Source organism: Mus caroli, chromosome 1, assembly GCF_900094665.2.
Source record: "Mus caroli chromosome 1, CAROLI_EIJ_v1.1, whole genome shotgun sequence".
In the NCBI taxonomy this organism is placed as follows: domain Eukaryota; kingdom Metazoa; phylum Chordata; class Mammalia; order Rodentia; family Muridae; genus Mus; species Mus caroli.
In genome coordinates this window covers 123,260,529-123,280,538 of record NC_034570.1, presented here as the reverse complement: position 1 = coordinate 123,280,538, position 20,010 = coordinate 123,260,529, and the positions used below count along the sequence as shown (strand labels likewise).

The window sequence follows — 20,010 nt, the reverse complement described above, 5'->3', positions numbered from 1 at the left end:
ACACCATAGTCTCTTCTCATCCAAAGAAACTGCTGGACACCCCCCTCCCCAGTAGATAGCTAAAGTTACATAGTACTAATCCCCCCACCCCCCCATCCCCCCCACCCCCCCACCCCCCCCAGGTGCTATGTTCCCTCCTAGTCACACATGCCTATGACCGAGTATAGTGAATAAATTAGGTACAGCAAGAGATGGACAATAACTGACAATAAATTAAATGGCCATGAGTCTGTACAAGTAACAAAAGGATATAAGTGCATATTCTAAAGATACTGTACTGTTCCTGTCCTTATTATCCTCATGTGACAACATGAGATGATGGCGTATCTCAGTGATGAGATAGTGACATGGGTATTGTGGCATAACTTTGGTTACTATTAATAGAGGCATTTGGAATGATGACAGTTGATACATCTGAGACAGCTACAAAGTAACTGCTGGATTAGATGCACGGAATAGAGCAAGGACAACTAGCCTGGGTAGGATGGCGCAGCGGTTCACCACACTCCTTCAAATGACACGTGCATTGAAAGTTGTAAGTTATTTATTTCTGGGATTTGCTATTTAATATTTTTGGTCCACAGTTGACCATGGGTAACTGAGACTGGTATCACTGACCAAGAGGGACTATTGTCCCATAAAGGATATAAACAATGGAAACACATACTATTTGCTGCGTACCCTTAGATATGGTCCTTATGTTCATCGTGCTGCCGAATGCACCCCACCCCCTCGACACACCACACATCCCTCCACAGTCTGACTTCCAGGAGAGCCACATCAATGTGTGACGGGGGCACAGTGTTCATCTCTGAAGGACGCAGGGCTCACTGTTCCTGTGACTGCTGTCCTTAGTAAGTTGCTTTATACCTCAGAGCTAGGCGGGTGCAGACAGAGCCCCCAGACCCCCAGTTAGTACCCCCTGGCTGGCTTCCTAGAGATTAACACCTCGGATCTGCTTGGAACTCAGGAAAGAAGACTTCTGTGGAGACAGGAATGTCTGTGGAAGGCATGAGGTATGAACCTGACCACTGAAGACCCTGAATGTTCGTTGTGTCCACCTCCTTCAGAATAGGCCACCCTATCTGTGCAGTGTGAAGCCAGAAGAAGAAAAAAAAATAGGTTCTAGCTTTGAAATGAACAGGACACAGAATCTACAGCTCTGGGATCTGTCTCTGATTTCGATTTGTTGCCTGAATCAAGACATTTGATTTTTTTTTTTTTTTTACCCAACTAGCCCAGGTTAGACATTCCTACAGCCTGGGAACAAGCTTCAGCCATTTTCTTGACACAAACACCAGCTTTTCAAGTGTTCCCAGAACTCCTCAGCCTGAAAGCAGAGGACACTTCTGCCCCCTTGTGGCCAGTCATCAAATGATCAAGGTACCTTCTGGGGACAGGAAATCCCTGGCCTTTTTTTCTCTGAGATAGCAGCTTTGAGTCCTCAGGGAATGGAATGCAGCACTCTGCCCATTGCCTCAGAGCCTTGGCCTAGCTGCTCCCTCTCCTGGCATGTTCTTCCTGTAGCTCTTCCTGCAGCTGCCAGCACAACGGTCACTGTCACAGGAAAGCCCTTTGGCCCCTTTGTCTAAAACAGTACCTCGTTGCTGTTATCTGTCTAGCTCATGTCTGCTGGCCCTCTCTCTCCAGGTGCGCTTCTGGGAGTGAAGGACTCATGTCTGCTTTGTGTGTCTGGTGACTTCAGTGCAATGTACATCGAAGGCATCAAAAATACTCTCCAAAGGAGTGAGCATGTGTGTCCACACCAGCACGTGGGATTTAAATGAGATTATGGTTCTCAAATTGCCCTAGGATATGGGGAAGCCTTAGGAACTCTCATTTGGCAGAGGGCACACTGAGGCCTGGTCAGTTATGGGAGCTGTTTGAGCACCCAGGAAATAGGTACAACTATTTTTATCTTGCTCCCTCAGCTCTCCCTGAAAAAAGCTGTGGGAAGTCTCCGGCCTGTAGGCTTCTGCCTGTCAGGAGTGGTCCGGTCCATGTTCTGGCTGCTGAGGGAATCAGAACTGCATCTCCATCCAAACCTGTTGGTCCGTGGTGCTGAAGGGAGCAGTTTGTCTGCAGAGATGAGCAGGACGGTGTTGAGGCAGAGGAGAAAGAGGAGCTTGAGTCATGGAGACGCCCGTGATTTCTCTGGGGCCAGGATTTGCCTGTGACGTTCTCTGCTGCTGCAGTGCCCCAGCCTCCTAGCTGAGTACCGGCTGGTGGGATTGCACTTGGAATGGCTGCACAGCTGTCATTGGGAGTCTGGAGGGTATCCGAGATCAGCAGCATCTGCTCTTTGGCTGGCCTGGAGAGAGCTTGATGGAGTCTATGAGGTGGTTCTCTGCGGTGCCCTGGTACTGGGGAGGAGAGAGGAGTCAGTGTTCACAGCCTGAGGTCTAAAGAGCCCTGAGAGTCAATGGGCCCCGTTGCTGGGCGTTCCGGCTTCTTTCTGTGATATTGTTGGGGAACTGAGACCCAGAGGGGAAGCCCCTGCCTTCCTACCTTCTCTTCTTTTCCCGCTCTGCCCTGCCCCTTCCCAAGAGTCCAGAATATTTCAGTGGAAGGATTTTAGGAGCTCAGGCCTGACTTCCAGCCAGGTCTCATAGCTCCCCATTCCCCAGAAGGGACAGCTGAGGCAACATGTGGGCTCAGGCGGAGGTGACTGGTAACCCCTCACCCTTGATGGATACTTGTCCCACAAAAATTTCAGCACCCCCAACATTCTCTGTGCCTTTCCCACTTTTCTTGCTAAGTGTCTTGAGGAGCCCAGATGGCACTCGGTCCCCACACCAGGCGTGGGGAGACTTGCCCTATCAGTTCAGTGTTCCCATGCCACCTTTCTTCCCCTTTACCAAAATCCAAGCTCCTGTTACAGCAAACAGCCAGAGATGGCCCCTCTCCATCTAACAAGCCCCTCGGTGGGTGCCCACCAGGCTTCCCTCCTAAGAGCCTTCATCCCTTGGCTTCAGAGAAGGCTGGGAGTTCTTCAAAGCCATAAATTTCATTCTGTTTCTTTTTTTTTTTTAAAGATAGGATCTCCCCATCCCTGGAAATCCCAGTCTCCCTGCCTCTGCCTGGGTATTAGGGTTATAGGCGATAAGGTCATGGGTCACCCAGACAGAAAGGTAGCTGCTCTGCTTCTGGGTTTATTTCATGTGTAGCAGTGTGAGTCTACATGTGGGTATGTGCACAGGAGTAATGGTTCTCAAAGGAGGCAGAGGGCAGGGGTGTCAGATCCCCTGGAACTAGAGCTGCAGATGCTTGTGACTGACCTGACATGGGCACCAGGAATCCAACATGGCTCCTTTAGAAGAGCAGAAAGTGCTGTTAACCACCAAGCCATCTCTCTACCCTAAAAGGTTTCTTCTTAAAGGTACCAGGTTCTTTCCTGCTGCGGTATTTGCTGGTCCCAGAGCTACAGTACAGTGCTCCATCCTCACAGTGCTCCATCCACACAGTGCTCCATCCTCACAGTGCTCCATCCACACAGTGCTGTATGTAGGAGTGAGTGTGGGAACAGGTGTGTACCTACTCTGTGTGTCCACAGCTGTGCTACAATGGTTTGAACACATCCCTCCTACATGCTAGACAGAACTGTAAATTGTGACTTGTCTCAAGTCACCTTTCCATAGATACTCCAGGGACAGGGCCATGCCTCCGGCTTTTATGTTCTCCACAGCACCAAGGTGCAGGTCAGGCTCCCGGCTGCAAACGTAACCATGAATGTGGCCTCAGGAATTGTTATCAGGTCCAACTGCTGTACTCTGATAATGGTGGTCCCCAAAGACACCCAAGGGCCAGTCTTCCTTCCCAAAGCATTTCTCGGACCTCCCCTATAGGGTCTCAGCAGAGCATCAGCTGCCCTTAGATATCTCATATGATGGCCATTGGCTATCTCTCCTTTGCATTATTAGAATTTAAAATTAGGACGCATACTTAAATAGAAGGGTCAGTGTTTGGGGTTATGTGAGACAGAAGTCTGCCCTCACGGGAGCTTCTGGAATCGCCCCATATCCCAGTCTGATATCCTCATTCACTGGGCAGTTTCTGTGTCACTCAGTGAGCCCACCCACTCTGCAGCATGCAGCTCTCCTGCTGAAAAACCTTGCGCATGGCTTCCCTTCACAGCAGCCATCTTTAATTAGATGCCTTCTCTATACAGTGGTATATAAAATCCTCACAAAAAGTCCCCTAAGAGAGACATTGTTGATGCTGGGCAGCTAGGGCAGCTTAGAAAGGATATGTGACTTGTGTAAAGTCATAGACAGTGAGTAGAGGTAGAGGCAGGATTCTGCAGAGCTCCTTCCCAGCCTGAGGCTCCCTCCTTCCCACAGAGGCAACTCTCTGATTACCTCCTCTGAGCTCCAGGGTTGGTGTGAAGGAAAACACGACCTCTCTAAGAAGGGCCAGGTCTCAGGAAGCATACAATAGCTGTTCTGAGGCCCCCAACACACACACAGTGGAGGACTGCCTGAGAGAAGTGTGTCCTCATTGAGAGAAGACACGCCTAACCCTCGAAAGACTTGAGGCCACAGGGAGTGGGGAGCTTTGGTGAGGTGGGGGCGCGGGGTGGGGACAGCCTCTTGGAGACAGGGGAGGAGGAATAGTATGAGGAATAGTCAGAGGGCAGACTGGGAGGGTAATAACAACTGGACCATAAAAAAAGATTAAATAATAATAATAATAATAATAATAATAATAATAAAGAGCCAGGTCATTGGAGAGAATGTCAAAATTTGTTTGCAAACATATAAAGATGTTTATGAAAGTCCATATGGATTTTATGTTCCATCCTGTAACACGTTGGTATGAAATTTCTAATTTGTAAGCATATATATTCTGCTGAAAGATGTGCCCCATTGGGCACCAGTGTCCTGGGCAGGCACCTGAGTACAATGGACATCCCAGCGCCACCTGCTGGAAGTCCTGGCTCTTCGTGTTGAGGCTATCTCCTGTGGCCATAGCCTCAGAAACCTTGCTGGCTTTACCACCCACATGTCCCCTCACCTCATCCTCTTCAATGTTGGATTTCTTTCTCTCATAAACTAAACTCATAGCTGACTGCCTGTATGAGCCCCATGAATTGAAGCCTGGGTCACTGTCGCTGGATCTCTGCCCTTTTTTCCTACCTCCCCACATCTCCAAAGACCTGCCGTATCTACCTGCAAGCACTTTCCAATTGCCCTGCTTCAGCATCATAGCCATGTTCCCTTGTTCCCTTGCCTCCAGTGGCCCCTGAGTCACCCCACCTTTACCCCAGTCTCCTGCTTCACTCTGTAGCCCTCCCGTGTCACACTCCTGTGTAGAGAGAATAGCTTGGGTATTGTATGGATGCAACACCTGTCAATTAAAAAGCTTTCAAACTTCACGTTGGAACATTAAAATTCTGACATTCGCTAGCTGGGCATGGAGGCACACACTTGTGACCCCCAATATGGTAGAGGTAGAGGCAGGGGGACTGTTAATTAGAGCTTAGCTGGGCTGAATAGTGAGACCTTGCTTCAGCCAAACAAAAGCAAACATATAGAAGCAAAACCACAATCGCTTCTAGGCAGCCTTCAGTGACCACGCCCACCACATGGGCTCTCACTCTGCTCCTTCCCTGGACCTAACCACCAAGTCTACTCTGTCATGCAAAAGTCGCATTGCGATCACTCATGCTCTTCCTTCTCTTCCTTCCGAGTCTGATGGTCCCCTGCTACCTGCACAGTGCCGGGCACACATGCCACACTCTATGCAAGCTTTTAAAGCACCTGGATCTATTTCTCTTTCTGATGAGAGGCTGTCAGTAACTCCCATAGGCTGGAGATTCCACTCGACTAAGTAAATGCTTGGTCCCAAGAGACTTCTATCCCACAGTGACGACTGGCCTAGAGATCACTTCTGAAATCCCTCACTGAATTAGACTCTCAGGTGTCAGGCACAGGACTGAAGTTTTTAGATACGCCGCAAGGTGTTACTGAAAGGACATGTGCAAAAGCACCCTAATAATTATGGCATCACACGTACATGCTGTACCCTTCATACCTGTGCCAATGCTAGTATGTCTTTACTTTTGAAAGTGTTTATATTCACAGAGCAAGACCAGCAAGCCAGTGAGATTGTCGAGACCATGGCAAGACTCCCCTGTGGCGATGCTACTGTAGAAGCTTGCTGAAAGAGGGGTTAGGAAGAACCCAGTGGATGGTGGGAATGATAACTGCAGTGGTTCTAGGAATCGTGGCATTAGCTACCACAGCTGGAGTTGCTCTTCAGAAAGAAGTACAAATTGCTCAATTTGTTAAAGACTGGCGTATGCATTCTCATGAACTTTGGACTCAACAAAGTGAGATAGACAGGGAAACAGTTGGCGGCATAGCTGTATTGAGACAAGCTGGAATACTCATTGGAGATCAATTAGAACTATTAAGGGAACGGATGAAATAGAAATGTTATACGAACGTTACTTCTTATCGTCTTACCCTTTAAGATTCAATGATAGCAAAAAGGATTGAGAGAAGCTTATAAAGCACTCATTGGGTCATCCTAATTCTTTTCAACTGACTTATAAATTGTAACAAGAAACTATAGAAACAAAGAAGCTGCCTAATATTACAGGCATGGATGTTACAGAATACCTTGTAGATGTTGTAACTTCATCATCCCACAAATCATTTTGATAGGTTCTTGCTCTTGTGATTTTATAATTCTCTTTGTGGTGATAACTTTACTGGCTTTGAAATGTATGCCTATTTATTTGCATAAAGTGTTAGACAACTAGATAGACAAAAGGCCATATTTACTGAAATGCTATACCCCTCTGCTCCTTCAGAAAATGAAGGCTTAGCACGTTGGTGAGCCTCTCTCTACTATAGCACCTATGACCAACTTCAATCAATAACAAGGAATTGTGGTGGCTATCTATATTATAACTCCATAATTTTCCAACAATAATTATTATCCCTAACAAATCTACTTAAAACAAAAAGGGGGAAGATGTAGTGAGATGTAGACTAAAATCTTTATATCTGGCTTTGAGTGAAATGTTTCAGCAAAGCTTTTGCTATCTGTGCGTTGATCAGTAGAGGCTGAGAAATTGTTATGAGACTGTTTGAACCTTGAAGAAATGTTGTCTCTCTGGAAAGTCTTCCCTTGGTGCTATGTGAGAGCCTGCAGCTGCACTCATGTTGGTCCTAAGACACTCCTGGCCACCCTGGAGTTCCTACTTTTGATAATGGCTAGCCACGGTCAGAAGGGACTGAGATTCGTGTGGGTTGTCTGCTCTCATGAGCAGCAAAGGGAAAGATAACTTTGGTAGCTGAAACCTTTCCCAGCCCCAATTAACCTTGTATGATGTTTCAATAAAGTAACTGGAGTGAGCTAGCTGGGTGTTGATGCTTTTCAAGAGTCTATACCCTTCTGCTCCTTCAGAAAATGAAGGCTTAGCATCGTGGTGAGCTTCTCTCTCTACTTAGCACCTACAACCAACATCAAGCAATAACAAGGGATTGTGGTAGCTGGCCAGACTGCAAAACCAACTAATTACTCACTCCCAGGTACTTATGCCTCTGGCATCTGTGGCACCAGAATTGCTAAGCCCATCCAACTCCTGAATAATGAGGAAGATGAATACTCCTATCCCATCCATGCCCCTAGCTACGCCCATACTTTCTTCTTTGGAAGATCCTGAGGACCCTGCTTAGGGCAGTTCTGACTAGTTCCACTACCACATCACTCACCCTCAACAGAGCCCGGCTAGCCAGAACCTCAAAGGCTTGTACCACATTGATGTCATTCTTCGCACTAACTTCAAAATATGGCATATCCTTCTCTTTACACCATCCATGGACCACCTCCTGGGACACCTGAAGGAGAGAAATGATCACTGTTTCTGTATTGCTGTTACCATGGCCACTGTCACTGCTGCAGCTGTGGCTTGGGTGTGGGTTGTTCCCTCCAGAACCCATGTTGAAATTGCTCCCCACCATGATGGCACTGAGTAAAGAAGGTGAGGCCTCAAAGGGAGATTAAGGCAAGGACTAACATGGCACTAGGAAGATAGCTCAGTAGATAAGAGCATTCACTGCCTACGTATGAGGGTCTGAGTTCAAATCCCCAACACCCACATAAAAGCTGGGTATGACCATAGATGCCCAGTGCTGTGGGCCGGAGACAGGAGAATCCTGAGAGGTCACTGGCCAGTCAGCCTCACAGAGATGGAAAGCTTTGGGTGCAATGACAGACTCTGTCTCAAGGGAATAAGGACATTCGTGATAGAGCAGGACAGCTGATGGCTACCTTGGCCCCCCACCCCACTCCATTCTCTTACATTTCCTGTCACCACCACCCTTGCTTTCTACCACCACCCTAGCCCCATGATCATACCACATGGCCGCTGTCCCTCTTAATGACTGAAGGCCTTCTCTGTGTCTACAGCTTCATATTTTATCTTTTCAGCTTTTAAAAAAGATTTTAAAACTTATTATGTATACAGCATGTATGCCTGTGTGTATGCCTACAGGCCAGAAGAAGGCACCAGATCTCATTAGAGATGGTTGTGAGCCACCATGTGGTTGCTGGGATTTGAACTCAAGACCTCTGGATGAGCAGCCAGTGCTCTTAACCACTGAGCCATCTCTCCAGCCCCATCTTTTCAGTTCTTAGGAATCTGTGAGGTGGGTGTTGCCAGTGCTATTTTATAGAGGAGGGCCTTGAGCAGTGGTTCTCAACCTGTGGGTCGTGACCCCTTTGCGGTTGAATGACCATTCCACAGAGGCCACCTATGACCATTGGAAAACACAGGTATTTACATTATGATTCACAACAGTAGCAAAATTATAGTTACGAAGTAGCAATGAAGATAATTTTATGATGGGGGTGGGGTCAGCACAACATGAGGAACTGTGTTGAAGGGTCACAGCATTAAGAAGGTTGGGACCACTGCCCTGGAGAGTCACCTTTCCCCAGGATACACGGCCAGGGTGGATTTAGACATGGACCTGGCAGAATTAGATCCCACTTAACTCGCTGGCTTCCTAAGATCTGGCTAAAAGCTTCCTTTCAACACTGGCTCCTTCTTCAGTCCCTCTAAAGAAGATGGCCCTATCAGACACGGGGTAGGCAGGGTGGGAACAGAGAGCTTCCTGTCTGCCTCTCTGCTGTCTGCCTCCATGCCGACTGAGCAGATCCATGCCAGGAGAACTCCAGTCTCTCGGTAGTGGCCTGAACAGCGAATAAGGTTAGCCAGGGGTCAGGCTTTGTATTAAGCACCTGACCACATGTCAGCTCACCTACAACCCCACCCCTGCCACATACTAACTTATGAGATGGATGCTGTTAGCTCCACTTTATAGGCAGGAATACGGAGGCTCAGAGAGGTTCAGAAACATGCCCTGGATCACACAGCTCAGGAAAGGGAGAGCAGATGCAGGCACAGGTCAGCACCCTGCTGGCATCTGAATTGCTGCTGACAGACTCTACATAAGAACCTTGTTCTTTACTGTCACCCTGTGAGACTGTAGTTCCCTTCAGCTTGGGCTCAGGACCTTTTAATTCTCAGTCAGCTGAGAAAAGACATTGCCCCCAAGTGCAAATGGCTGGATGCGGTTTGGGGCGACTAAGTATGTTTCTGAATTACTTTGAGGGGTGACTCATACCAAAGAGCGTGATGTCTCATTAGTTATTTTGAGGGGAAATTGCCACATATCTTCTATATGCTGTGGCTGGCACTTTAAAAAATATTTAAATGTATTTAAAGGAATCAGACTGTTTCTCTAGGAGAAAGGATCGTTTGTCCCTTTTCCTAGAACACAGGGCAGGTTGAGGAGACCAAAGGCCACCCTTACTCATATCGTCTCTTCGTTGCTTGCAGGTTCTGGGAACAGCTGTCTTACTGAGATCAGAAAGTCCCATTGCTTCCACTGACTCTGGTTCTTGCTCTCCTGGTCTCAGGACTGGCAAGAATGCCCAGTAGCTCTGTCTTCTTTTCACAGTGACTCTATTGCCCATCAACATTGCTCTGCCATTGTGAGGTTTGTAACCTAAGATGGTGGTCAGCTAAACAAGAATGTCCAGGCCTCAGTCTTAGCCTCTGATGCCTAAGTTGTCCCTGCTTTTGGGAAGAGAGACCCCAGTGTTGATGAGAAATGTTTCCTCCTGTAACTGGTAAGCATGAAGACTCCTTCTACCTTAGGTTAATCCTTGACTGTTTAGAGTAGTCATTCTGAACCTGTAGATTGTGACCTTCCACAAACACATATTTCCAATGGTCTTAGGAGCCTCCAACCATAAATTTATTTTTTGTGGCTGCTTCATAACTGTAATATTGCTACAGATTGGTGTCTCAGTTTGTAAGAGCATCAGAAATGTGTGTTTTCTGATGGTCGCAACCCACAGGTTGAGAACCGCTGGTTTAGAGGGACACTTGAGATGTCTATACTAGTGACAGGTATATATTTAATCACTGAATATTAATACCTTACACCTGGATGACCTTGAAATAGTCGTTAGATGTTAACACCTTGTACACTGTCAGCATCCTGGGTACTCAAGGTGCTATGAATCTTTTAAGGTCTTTGAGAGCAAAGTCTGCACTTTCACTTCCTCATGTCCAGCCCGCTCTAGCTCCCAGCTCCCCAGACCCTGAGTATCTAACTGCTTCTAAGTTATCTGGTACTTGGCAGTTACCGCCAAGTTCTGCAAAGTAACTCTTTCTCTAGGCTGCAATCTGCAGAGGACACTGTACTTATATCGACCTGGGACAGTGTCCAAGGCTGATCATTCACTGACAGAGCTTGTATGTCACACCCTCTGCTGAAGGTGTAGCCACAGCTCGGCTGTCCCTTCCCTCAAAGCAGACGGTGACCTCGGTGTCTGCCACCTTCATCTTATCTGCCACCCTTCTGATTGGTCTCAAAAATGACTGAATGGAATCTCAAGGGCATCAGTTGAGACTGTGCACCAAGCCACTTCTTTCTGGGACTCCAGCCCCTTCCCCCACAGAGGGCTGTCTAGGAAAGAAGCCATCAGACAGCAACACCTTTTAGTTTTCTCTGCCAATTGCACCTATGAGTTGATGACTTTGAAGATCATCTTATCTTTTATATATGAAACAAAACAGTTATTTATAACTTAAGCTCAGAGGACTTTAAAAGTAAATCTAAGACGTGGCACCTGGAGATACAGTGTTGCTTTTAAGGGCTTTCCTCTTGCTTACAACGGACTGCTAACATGTTGGTTCTGCTCATTCATTGGGAACCAATGTTTGACCAAAACTAGGCCAGATTACAAACATTTATTTATATTTTTTTATTTATTCATTTTACATTTTGTGTGTGTGTGGTAATTATGTATGTGTGTACATGTATGGACAGCAGCAACCAGTTGTAGAAGTCAATTCTCTCTCCATTGACTTGTCCCAGGCATCACATTCAGGCCGTCTGGCTCTGTGGCAAGTGTCTTTACTGCTGAACCATCAAGTTAGCTCCAGTTAGCATAATATTAGCTGTGATGCTTTCCCATCTCATATATATTGAAAATTATTGTTATATAAATTTAAAATGAGCAGAGGGGCCAGAGAGATGGATGGTTCAGCAGTTCCTCTTGCGGAAGATCTGGGTTTCGTTCCCAGCGCCCACATGGCAGCTCAGTTACTGACTATAACTCCAGTTCCAGGGGAATCTGATGCCCTCTTCCGGCCTCTGCAGGCACTGCGTGCGGTGCCTCACCACGCATGTGGTGCACTTACATGCACTAAGCAAGATATTCATAGACATAAAATAAAAATAAAGAAAGCTTTCAAAGAATTAGCTTATCTGAAACTACTTAGTAAACCTCCAAGAACAACAAAGACTGGAAAACACCATTCTGATTCCAGTTGGTTGTAGGTTAGAACTCACCCCACTGGGCATGGAGCAAAGCATTCAAGCTTCAGAGAATAAATCTCTTGAAGCTCAAATGTTACAGCCCCTTTCTCATGAGCTAAGGTTTTTCCCGTTATTGGCTTCTGCAGGAGGGGTTTTTAAACAAAGGTGAGCCAGTAATTTCTTTGGAATCATTCTGGCTGAATGTATGTGTTGGCATATATATGTGTGTGTGTGTATTTCTCATAGTAAAATACACACCACATAAAAGCTAACAGTGTAGCCTCATTTAAGAGTATAACTCAGGGCATGATGTATATGCCTGCTCTTGAGGGACCATCATCACCACTAGGGTCCAGAGTTTCCTCCTCCCCAAGTCTTACAATGTGCTTTTAAGTACTTATATTCCTTTAATTAAGTAGGAAAAACTACTATGTTTTCATTAAGGAAGATACTATTACAACATTTCCCCTAATTCTCAAATAGTCTAAGGAAACCCATCTTCTGGTTGCCATGGCAATAAGAGCAAGCTCTTCTTGTTGGAGTGGACTCAGGACATGCAAGGAGCATGGTGGACCATGGGTGGCCAGCTCAGCCAGGGTGCTGAAAGGAATGGTGCCCACCCCCTCAGCTCTGTGCCTGTGACTACAAGCTCCCTAGATACCCGTCATTTGGCTAGTCTTCATTTTCCTCATCCCAACCAGGGGTTGACAAACTTTTTGCTAAGTCAGCACCAGAGTGACGAGAGCCAAGGGCAGGAGCTGCCCCCGCTTAGTTCGTGGCTTTAACAATATCCGTGTTGTGCTAAGTCTCTCTTCATTCTCTTCCCACTTCCTCTTCTACACTTCCCTGAACTCATTTCATTATTGTTCAGCACATCTGGTTCCTACTAGGCCACCTCCCCCTAAATCCTCCCTCTGGGCCTACCTGGCTGACAGACAAACTTCCTTTATCTTCCCCAAACCATCTTTTATCTGCCCCATTTGGTGGCTTTCCCCTGGGTCTCCATCTCCCCTTTACCATCTCCATTGTGGCCATTCCCACATGTGTCTCACCAAGAGGATGAAGGGATTTGGCTTGCCTGGTGCTTGTTGCTTCTTCCCGTCCCTTATTCTTCTCTAAAGCAAAGTTCACTGCCCCCCGCCCCCAGCTTGACTCAGACCTATCCTATGAGCCATCACCTACTCTACACCCAGCCAGGCATCCGTCATTCATTCATTGAACGTTTGCGATCTTACTTCCTTTCTCCATCAGCACAAGGCTGCCACTACTCAGAGTAGCCAGAATGTTGTTTTTCTGCTATCAACCTCTCTGCTTTTCCATCTTTTCCACAGAATCAGATCTAAACACAAAACTGGCCTTCCTCTCTGCCACCACAGTTTTCCTCTCTCCTGCACACCCTGCTCTCTAATGTGTGATGTTCCAACTGCCCCGCCCCATTTCCTAAGTTTCCTCAGAGCCCTCCCACCCTTTGATTCCCTTGCTTGGAAAGGCTTCAGTCCCAGGTCCCTGCATGTGCTAGCATCTACTCTAGCAGGGCTGTTGAAACACACTCCACAGATGCACCTAGGCTCACAGCCTCCTCCTTCAGCTGAGCCCTTCCTGTTTTGTTAGTTCTTATCCTTCACCACCTCATCCTCTGGCATTTGGATTTAGTTACCCAAGTAATCAGAATCCAACCATAAATCATATTAATTTGGAATCTATAAAAGCTAGAGAGATTCTAAGTATCCAACCTTTACCATGAGTCTAAAGCCTCCTTTTTGATTTCCTTATTCACTGGAGGGTGGTACCTCTTACTTCATTGAGAAAACTCTGGCCCCCTTCTCTAGAATTCCCTCACGTTGACACACAGGTGTCTGAAAGGAGATGTTAAGATGGATGTTAGATCTCAGTATTGTAATCTGATAGACTATGGGTGTGCAGTGGGGTGACCATAAGACCATGTGTATTTCCAAGGGCTCATGATGAAGAGTCCCTTAGATAACATTAACACCCACAGCATGAACACACAAGGCTTAGAAGGAAGGATTGGGTAAGATTCCTCAGAGAAAGCTGTGTTGTAAATATAGTTACTCCTGCCTCCCATAGGAGTTGGAAGAAGGCCTTGAGATGGGTTGCTAACAGACGGCCTCTGGAGTGTGGTGGACATGAAAGGCTGGGGTCTGCATATACCTGAGGGTTCCAAGGTGAAAGATCATGAGGTGGAGAGAGAACTGGCTCCTTAGAACATGGTCAGAAGGCATGAGTATGTTCTGCAGAGGAACAGCAAAGTTGGAGCTCTTAAGAGGATTAGAGTTGAAGTAAGAAAGCAGAAGGGTGCACATGTATTTGTTGTGCATAATGAAATGTCACCCACCTAGGGAGGCTGAAGGGCCCAAAGAAATGGCTCCCAAAAAAGGAACCTTACCATACATGCCAGGCCCAAGAACATAAAGAAAGCTACATCAAGAGAGACCCACCAAACAAGAACTATCCCACTCCCTGACCACTTCTCCTTCTTCCTACTTCACTCCAGACAGTACTACACCCCAGAGCTCCTATCTGACCTAAGCCAGTGGGATTGTAAACTTGTGAAGCTAACAGAGAAGCTCCCACTGCAGCTGGCCCAGGGAGGAAAGAAACAGAGACTTGGATTACTGTCTGAGACAGGATGTCTGACACTGAGTCTCCAACCCGAACTGGTCGCACAAAACTGAAGACATGTTCTTAGCACACACTTCTCCCCTGAGGTTTTGTTCTTAGGTATCCCAAAGCTTGGAGGTTTCCTAGCTGCTTAAGGCTGTTCTCCAAGCTTCTCAGATTCTGGACACCTAGACTAAGCATGTGTTCTCTGAACAGGGATCTTGCTTCTCTGCAGGTGGGGGCAGCTGGAAGCACACCTTCTGTCTCCCCCAACTCCTGTCCACCCCATACTTCATGGTATTAAGTTTTGGTTCAGTTCTCCTGAGGTTTTCTGTTTGAAGCCATGTGAAAACAGAGTTCAGACACCATGACTCCATTTCCCATCATGGTTTTCCATGAGAAATACTGAGGGAATGTGGTTCTAACAGCTCCTTTGGGTACTATTTGGACTTTGATCAGCACAAAATACCTTTGTGCCATGCTTTACAAATCAAGACAATCCCTATTCCTTTTCTGCTTGCATGTAAAGGTTAAAGAACTTTCCACTCAACAGCCCTGTGATGGCTATGAGCTACACGGCCACTGCAGTCATGGGGTAGACCAGTTGTCAAAGGGTTCATTGGCTATCCTGGGTATGCCTGACTTAGTGAGAAATGATTAGTTACCTAGCAAACTTGTAGATCCCAGAATTGATGCCTTTAGAGCCCTGTGTGACTCCATGTAGAAATATGATTCAAAATGAAATCAAATTCCACCAAGATCTGACTCTTGGTTCCTCTGCGCTCTTAACTCTCTGGTTCTCTGCTACTCATGGTTTCAGTTTATGTCATACTGCGTCTATAGCCTAGAACCCACTTCTTCTATCCACTGGCTCTCTATTATGGATTTAGATGGCCTTTCACTGTAATTTCCAAATCTCCAAAGTATATAACTGTCACTGCTTTTACCATGTGGTACCATAATTGTCACTATTAGATGGTAGATTTCTTGAGGCAAGGACTCTGTCAGCACTGTACGTGAGGCCCAACACAGCACGAGGTATACAGCTGTTACATACAGTTCGTTGAGTGAGTGAATGAAGGAAGAAATGAATGAACAGTACCTTCCTATCTTCCAGATCGATTTTGTTCCCCAGCACCACCATGGGATATGACTGCTCCATAGGGATAATCTTTGCCAGGACATCATCCCTCCAGATATCCAGGGCTTCAAAGGACTCTGGATCCGTAACATCAAATGCCAGGATACAACCATCGGAACCTTTGTAGAATGTTGATACCATTGAGCGGAACCGCTCCTGACCACCTGTGTCCCAGATCTGGAGGGGAAGAGCAGCGCCCCACAAAGCTCTGATGAGTGGTGAAGGGAAGCCCAGCAAGGTTGTATCATGCCGAAGCCGTCATTTCTGGATGGGGAACATCCTGGTGCAAGTGTGCCCTTCCACACCCAGGCACTGCACCCTTCCCCCAACCCCCAACTCTACCACAGCTCTTAGCTCTCACTTTTTCTCTAAGTTATCAGGGTAGAGGTTGTTAGCCCAGCTCCCAACAGTAAATATATTTTTGGCTTTGTGGGTCATCTATCCTTGTTACACTGTTCACTTTTGCTGTAGTAGATAAACAAGTGGGTGTGCCTGCACCCCAGTGAAGAGACCAGGCTTAGCTCAATTAGCCCATGTACTTTACTGATCTCTCTCCAGATCCTCTGAGTTTCTAGTACTTGTTGCTGTGTACATGGGTGATTTCCAGGCGTGTGTGTAGTAAAGAGGCAGAGGGCACGGCTCACCTGCAGCTTCAAAGTTGTGTCATTCAATATGATGATTTTGGAGAGGATGCTGGCCCCCAGCGTGGTCTGGTATTCCTCAAAAAATGTTTTATGTACATATTGGTGAAGGAGAGAGGTCTTTCCCACACTGAGGAAAAAAAGATTCCACACATGTGTAAACACATACCTATAAATAAATAAACAAACACACACACACACACACCCTATGCCATTCTCAGGACACTGTTCTCTCTCTCTCTCTCTCTCTCTCTCTCTCTCTCTCTCTCTCTCTCTCTCTCTCTCTCTCTCCCTCCCTCACTTCCTCCCTCCCTCTCCCCCTCCTTTCTTTCTTTTTTTTTTTTTGGAGTTTAAGAAAGGGCTTTGATGTGCAACTTGGAATAGGGATAGACACAGAACAACAGTGTATACCTTAGGTTGGTCTCAGGATGCTCAGAGAGTTACCCAGACTCTGAATTTCTAGTATATATGGTCTAGAGACCACCCTTTGGGGAGCAAAGGATATGAAGTAGTTTCTAGAAGCAGAAACCAACCAAAATGAGCCATTTGGGATAAGGTTAAGTATCCTACAACAGTGTGTAGATTTTGGTTGGGTGTAGCAGAGTGTGGGACAATCCAGAGTTGCAGAAGGGCTACAGAGCTGGACCCAAACCAAGAACGTTTTGCTAGCTTCTTTCTCTCAACTATGCTTCCTTCTTTGAAGGAAGGTGCAATTCTGCTGTCACTTGGACTCAGACAGCGTTCCTTGTGGGTGGGAGCACAGCCTGGAGCACAGTCATAACACTCCCAGCTGAGGCTCTTCTCCAGCAAACACCCAGCAGCCAGGCTTGGCTTACCCAAGTGCACCAACAATGATAAGTTTCAAGTCCACTTTCTTTCGGGGATTCATCAGGGGCTTCAGGGCCTGTGGGGAAACAGAAGTCATTTTTACACTGGCAGGTCTTGCTTGTAGCCATTGTCGCAGAGGCTAACCCTCCCATACTCGGTCACTGAAGACTCCCTCAAGTGTCTTCCACTATACCCCAGCAATAGCATTTAGTATCCTGTGGGCTCTGCTTTACCAGGATTCTGCTAAGGACTCTAGTCCTGAAGTGCACACATGACTCAGTACCCCGTACACTCCTCCCTTGACTTTCCCTTGCCAGAGTTCCAAGATGGACAACTCACTCACCCTTCAGCTCTTCCAGTCCTGCTCTAAGCGTAGCTGAGAGTGCCAAACGGCAGGACAGATCTGAACAGAGACCTCACACAACACAGCCTAGAACCAGGAATGGAGGCCAGCGTGGGGAGAGGGGATGGGCTGGGTAGGACAAGGGATTCATTGTCACGACTGCCTGGAGGCTTTGGATGAACAAGAACCCCTCCCCCAGGCATAGTGTGTGGCACTTGCCAATCATAGGCTCTTGGCTGCAGCTGGAAGGGGGTGAAATCGGTACACATTACTGGAAAGCTACTTGGCAGCATGTGTGGTGAGCCTCAAAATAGCTTTGACCTCTACTTCTAGCAATTTCTCTACAGAATTCGCCAGGAACTTGAGCAAATACTTTTTCTCCTTTCCAACATTTTATTGATACTTAATGAGCTTTACATCATGCACCCCAATCCCACCCATCTCTCCCATCCCTTTGAATCCATTCTCTGTCCTTGCAACCTACCCTGCAGAAGAAAAGAAAATAAGATAGAACAAAAAAGAAAGTGCTGGGGGCTGGAGAGATGGCTCAGAGGTTAAGAGCACTGTCTGCTCTTCCAGAGGTCCCGAGTTCAATTCCCAGCAACCACATAATGGCTCACAACTATCTGTAATGGGATCTGATACCCTCTTCTGGCATGCAAGTGTACATGCCGATAGAGTATACATACATGTAAAATAAATAAATCTTAAAAACAATAACAACAACAAGAAAGAAAATGGTGTTGTGGAAGCTGTAGTGTGTTGCAGTGTGTTCCACAGTGTGCCCTTTTGTTCACACATCTTTACTTGCAAATATTCATTGCAATGAGTCGTTGGTCTATTCCTAGGCCTCTGGCTTCTGCTATGCTATCTATATTTGATCCTCACAGGGACTCCTCTCAGATATCTTGGTGTTGTCCTGTCTCATGGAGATCCTACAGCTTTGGATCTGCAGGACCGGCCCTTTTATGTGCTTCAGCAGATCATAGATGGGGTAGATTTTGGGGTTGGCCAACTCAAAGCCCTAGATCTGGGCCTGGAAGATAGCTAAGTTGGTCAGCCTGCCATCTCTCCTGTGCCCAACCACCAGGGCAAGCTCTCCAGCATTGTTCTCATTTGTTTACCCAATGCTACAGCCAGTAAGAGGCAGGGTCAGCTCTCTTGTGCTCATGCCCTTGGGAGCAGCACACCTGCATACCTACTACCAGGGTCAGCTCTACGGTACTGCCCAGGTAAGGTTCAGGGCCTGCTCTCCTGAATACTGAAGCCAGCCATGGGCCCAGCTCTTCCACTCTCATGACCTTGGGGTTGTTCACCAGTTCCCCTGATGTTAGTGTCAGCTCTATTGTGCTGCCTAGGTGAGGGGCAAGGCCAGCTCAGCACGGTGCCTCAGGCACCAGTCCAGACCAGAGACATCTGCATGGCCTTTGGTAATAACACAGCTCTGGGACATCATCACAGAACCTGGCTACCATAGGACTATGAACTCAGACATGGCTCTTGGCAGTAGCCTAGTCCCAGATGTCCCCATGGCTTCAGGTAGCAGTGCAGGCAAGTCAGATCAGCATGCCCCTCCCCACAACAGCATGGCCCAAAGATGGTCTCTGGTGACACTCCAGACCATGGACACCCCCTTGGCCTTTGATGGTAATTTGGGCTATAGATATCAACATAGACTCCAGCTACATTAGGACCATGGGCCCAGATGTGGCTCTTGGTGGCAGGCAGAGCCAGAACTTCACCATGGCCTCCACATGTCTGCTTGATCCTCACTGTCGTTGAGAGCAAGGACTTTTATTCTTCAAGACCGTCCGTCCTTCCAGTATTGCTTATAAATATCCAACAGTGATGAGGTACTTAGGCTAGGACATATGATGATGACTTTCTTAGTAGTCATTGAAGTAGAGCGTTTGGGTATTTTCTTTTATGTGGGGGAAAGTTCATGATCTATAATCTGAGTGAAAAGTTGTTGCTAAATTTACATGTGCAAGATCATCTAAGTGTCAACTAATATCACAATTGCATTAATTTTTCTCAATGTTAGGGATTGAATCCAGGGCTTTGTGAATGCTGAGCAAGCACTATATGCAGAGATCCCATGAAATGCAAAAGGTATACATTGTAAAATAATTAAATCCAATTAATTAATATATAGTAATTAATAACTAATTAATTACTGAGCATAAACAGTACCCCTTTCCTGTGAAGGGAATGCATGAAAGCCTGGACTTGACACTGGGATCACCTAAGATGAAACACAAAGGACTTCCCCTAGGAGACACCAGGGAAGTCAGGGACCAAGTAACCCTAGAAAGTGATGCTGCCAACATGGCGGGCCTGAAGACGTGAGGCATGTGGTGTGGTGATATTTCCTAGGAGAGAATGAAATAAAATTCTGGGGATGGAGAATGGAAAAGGTGATTGATTTGTTTCTGGGGAGGAAGCAAGATTGATGTGGATTATGACTCTCACATCCCATCCATCCATCCATCCATCCATCCATCCATCCATCCATCCATCTATCCACTTATCCATCCATCCATCCATCCATCCATCCATCCATCCATCCATCCATCCATCTATCCA

At 46.8% G+C, this 20,010-nt stretch overlaps 1 protein-coding gene across 2 annotated transcripts in view; it reads right to left on the bottom strand.

Moving 5' to 3' along the window:
• Positions 1-534: 534 nt before the first annotated feature.
• The window catches only part of Rab7b (RAB7B, member RAS oncogene family), a 25,208-nt gene continuing 5,732 nt past the window's right edge, over positions 535-20,010 (bottom strand). The window contains exons 2-6 of one of the 2 annotated variants that reach the window (XM_021174640.2): positions 17,090-17,157; positions 16,257-16,383; positions 15,574-15,789; positions 7,725-7,850; positions 535-2,363 (exon numbers count right to left, since the gene is read on the bottom strand). In XM_021174640.2, the coding sequence (XP_021030299.1) occupies positions 2,286-2,363; positions 7,725-7,850; positions 15,574-15,789; positions 16,257-16,383; positions 17,090-17,142 (600 nt within the window). In that variant the 5' untranslated portion in view covers positions 17,143-17,157 and the 3' untranslated portion in view covers positions 535-2,285. The remainder of the gene's footprint in view (positions 2,364-7,724; positions 7,851-15,573; positions 15,790-16,256; positions 16,384-17,089; positions 17,158-20,010) is intronic. The other variant, XM_021174646.2, reaches the window with a different exon arrangement.